Source organism: Dendrobates tinctorius, unplaced genomic scaffold (assembly GCF_039654945.1).
Source record: "Dendrobates tinctorius isolate UK_male_01 unplaced genomic scaffold, ASM3965494v1 ptg000192l, whole genome shotgun sequence".
Classification (NCBI taxonomy): Eukaryota; Metazoa; Chordata; class Amphibia; order Anura; family Dendrobatidae; genus Dendrobates; species Dendrobates tinctorius.
Window position 1 is genome coordinate 11273844 of NW_027361859.1, and position 3030 is coordinate 11276873.

The 3030-nt window shown below is 45.3% G+C and overlaps 1 protein-coding gene across 1 annotated transcript; it reads right to left on the reverse strand.

Moving 5' to 3' along the window:
- Nucleotides 1-507: 507 nt before the first annotated feature.
- On the reverse strand, nucleotides 508-2809 carry LOC141055861 (uncharacterized). The gene is made up of 6 exons (XM_073552581.1): nucleotides 2615-2809; nucleotides 2326-2543; nucleotides 2095-2178; nucleotides 1790-2000; nucleotides 1552-1709; nucleotides 508-1429 (listed from the first exon to the last, which is right to left on the reverse strand). Exons 4-6 carry the CDS (start codon nucleotides 1811-1813, stop codon nucleotides 523-525), a joined length of 1089 nt encoding a protein of 362 aa, XP_073408682.1. The 5' UTR covers nucleotides 1814-2000; nucleotides 2095-2178; nucleotides 2326-2543; nucleotides 2615-2809; the 3' UTR covers nucleotides 508-522.
- Between the last annotated feature and the right edge of the window lie 221 nt (nucleotides 2810-3030).

Genomic DNA, 3030 nt, shown 5'->3' on the forward strand with positions numbered 1-3030 from the left:
CTTTCGGCATTCTAACAGCGAAATGGCGAGTTCTGTTGACCGCTATAAAACTTAAGACTGACACTGTGGATGAGGTGGTGAAGGCTTGTGTAGTCCTGCACAATTTTGTCATATGCAAGGAGCAGGTTGCCATAGATGACAATGTTTTTGAAACCACCTTGCGCGATTATCAAAATATAACTTTTCGTAGCGCTGTTGCAGTTTCCAGAATGGGGGACACATTTGCTGAGTACTTTATGTCACCTCAAGGAAGAGTTGAATGGCAGGATGACATGGTTTGATATCTTTGGCTTTTGATATAATGTATGTTGGAGTACCAAAATTATTACTGTTTTCATAGTTGTGATTATACCATGTTTGTTGTCTATTAACAAACGTTTGTACCTTGTTTTGTCACTTTACCCCAATTTTGTACCTTTACACCAAGTTTTGTACCTTACCCAAAGTGTTGTAAATTTGCAGTAAAAAAAAGAAAGACAATAAATGTGTTTTGAAACAAAACTATTTTTATTGACAAAATATTTACAAAGTTGTATAGTGTGGGGTGGAGATATTACCGGAGGGGTTGACAGGGCACACCACGTCGATAGTGGGGGACTGGAGACCAGGTTGGTGTGGATCAGAAGTGGAAGGGTTGGTGTAAATATGAGGTTGGGTGGGGAGTGGAGGTACAGATGTGTGTGGGAGCAGGAACGGTGACGGTGTTGGTGGGTTCTGGTACGGAGAAGTTAACGGGGAAGAAAGGTACGGGTAAGTATGGTACGAGAAAACCTGGAACGGGGAAAGCTGGAACGGCGAAGGAGTGGGAGGAGGAGGGACAGTGGCTGGAGAGGGGGTAGGTGTGGGAGGAACTACCGGGGCAGGTTGAAGGGCTTGGGAGGTGACCTGCACTAGAGCAACCTGGCAGCCATGCATCACATGCATCTGCTGGTCAGGAGTTAGATTTTCCATGTGCCCGACTACTGATTGAAAAAACAAATGCTTTGGTGACTTGTTTGCATCTGAATGCATCCTATCCAGAAGACTGCGGAGTTCCATGATGCTTTTGTTCAACATATTGAACCCAGCAGAGATTTGTTGTCTCAAAAGCTTGATCGAGTTCTGTAAGGATGCATTCAGATGCAGGAACTCGGGAGCATAGCTCCTTTCCTGACCTCTCTGGCGCTGCCGTCCAGAACTCAAAGGTGTTCTAGAGGTGGCGGCAGTGTCAGAGGGGTGGGGTAAAGGGAACGCTACCTCGTCACCAGCAGCTTCATGTGACGAAGTCTGCCATGATGCTGCAGCGCTGATGGATGGGGCCAAAGGACCAGGCATGAGGGAAGGTGCAGAGGGGTTGGGTCTCTCGACGTGGTCCCCGGTGGCGAACTCCTGTTGGATCGCTCCAGAGGGGTCCAACTCGACAGCAGGCTCCCGAGTGCTGCAGCCAGTGCTGTGGTACAAATAAAAAATAAATAATTAATATATTGATATTGCTTTGCCCTGGCTGTAACCAAAAAATAAGGTTAGACATGCAAACATTTTGACTTCATAAATGGGGTGGGGAATATTTACCTTCTGCTCACTATGGTCGACCGGAGGAACGACAGGGCTCTAGCATACTTATACTTGCTCCTGCGTTCTCCCGATCCACTCGGGGCCTGCATCTCCTTTGTTGAACTCCCTCTTGAAACGATCCCTGAGTGACCGCCACCGCGTGACAACCCTGTCTCCTGTAAAGAGAAAGCACAAATTGGTTAGTATACAACACATTACATCCAGCAATATAACTTACTGAACTGTGAATACTTACGCGCTTGATTCTGGGCCGGAGCATCGAGGTCCTCCCAGTCTTCCACAACTTCAAGACATACTTCCTTCCAGAGCCGACGGGTCACGACAAGGTTAGCATGGTGGCGGTCCCCCATGTTCCACAGCGGCTCCCGCTCTCGTACCACATTGATGAGGAGGTCTATGTCCCTAACTGCCACCTCACCATCCGAGTCGGGAGCACGCTGTGAAGCCTGTTAAAAAAAGACAAAAAACAAAAACATTAAACTCAAATCATCCACATGAAGTATAAAAATACTAAAACACCCAAAAAAAAAGGGTACTTACTCTCTGCTGACCGCTGCGACGCTCACGCTGACGACCCTGGGAGGTGGTTTGAGGACCTCTATGCCGAGCCCCAGAATGTGAAGACTATAAAAAAAATATATAAAATTATGTGCTTGGATGTAGGCATATGTATTGTGTAAACTGTGATTTCTGTAATGATCTATTTTTTATGTGTTGGTGTAATGTGATGTCTGTGATGATCTGTTTCTGCGATACATGTAAGAAACTTACACTCTGCGCGCCCACTCCTGGTATTTCTCCACCCCGTCCGTCTCCTTCTGGAAGCCCCTCTGATGCTGCAGCTTCCTGTGAAACCAGAATTAATGCATGTAGTGTGGGTTACAAAAAATGTTAACGTCACCAAAAATAAAAATTTTATTTATCTCAGTTGGTTGACGCTGTGAGGGAGGGCTCCCAGAAGAAGACATAATGGCCTGGTTTCTATGTTTCTGCAAGTATAAAGACACTTGTTAGCTACTATACAAACCATATATTAAGCTTTCTGGCCTTTAGTACTTACATCACGACTTTCACTGGTGCACTGGCTTGGTTGGCCTGGCTTGGTCACACAGTTTTCTCAAAGTATCTGCAAGAATAAAGACACTTGTTAGCTATTATACTAGGATTATTTCTGTGTTGTCTGCTGACTTAGGAAAAAAAAAGGTAGCTCCAGAGATATTATAATTTCAACCCCTCCCACCCTAAAAAAATCTTCCTATGCCCCCCAAACAAAAGCTAAGTACTTTAGTAGGTTTCTAAACCACCCCCTCTGTAATTTAAAGGTTAGATATGCGCGATACCCAAGCAGACATAACCCTCCACCTCCTGTATTTCCCCCCAAAAAACCAAACATAACACAGTCACCCAAGTAGTACCTTGCAAACACCTAATACCCTCCTTCCAACTTTAAATCCCTAAACCCCCACTTGAATATCT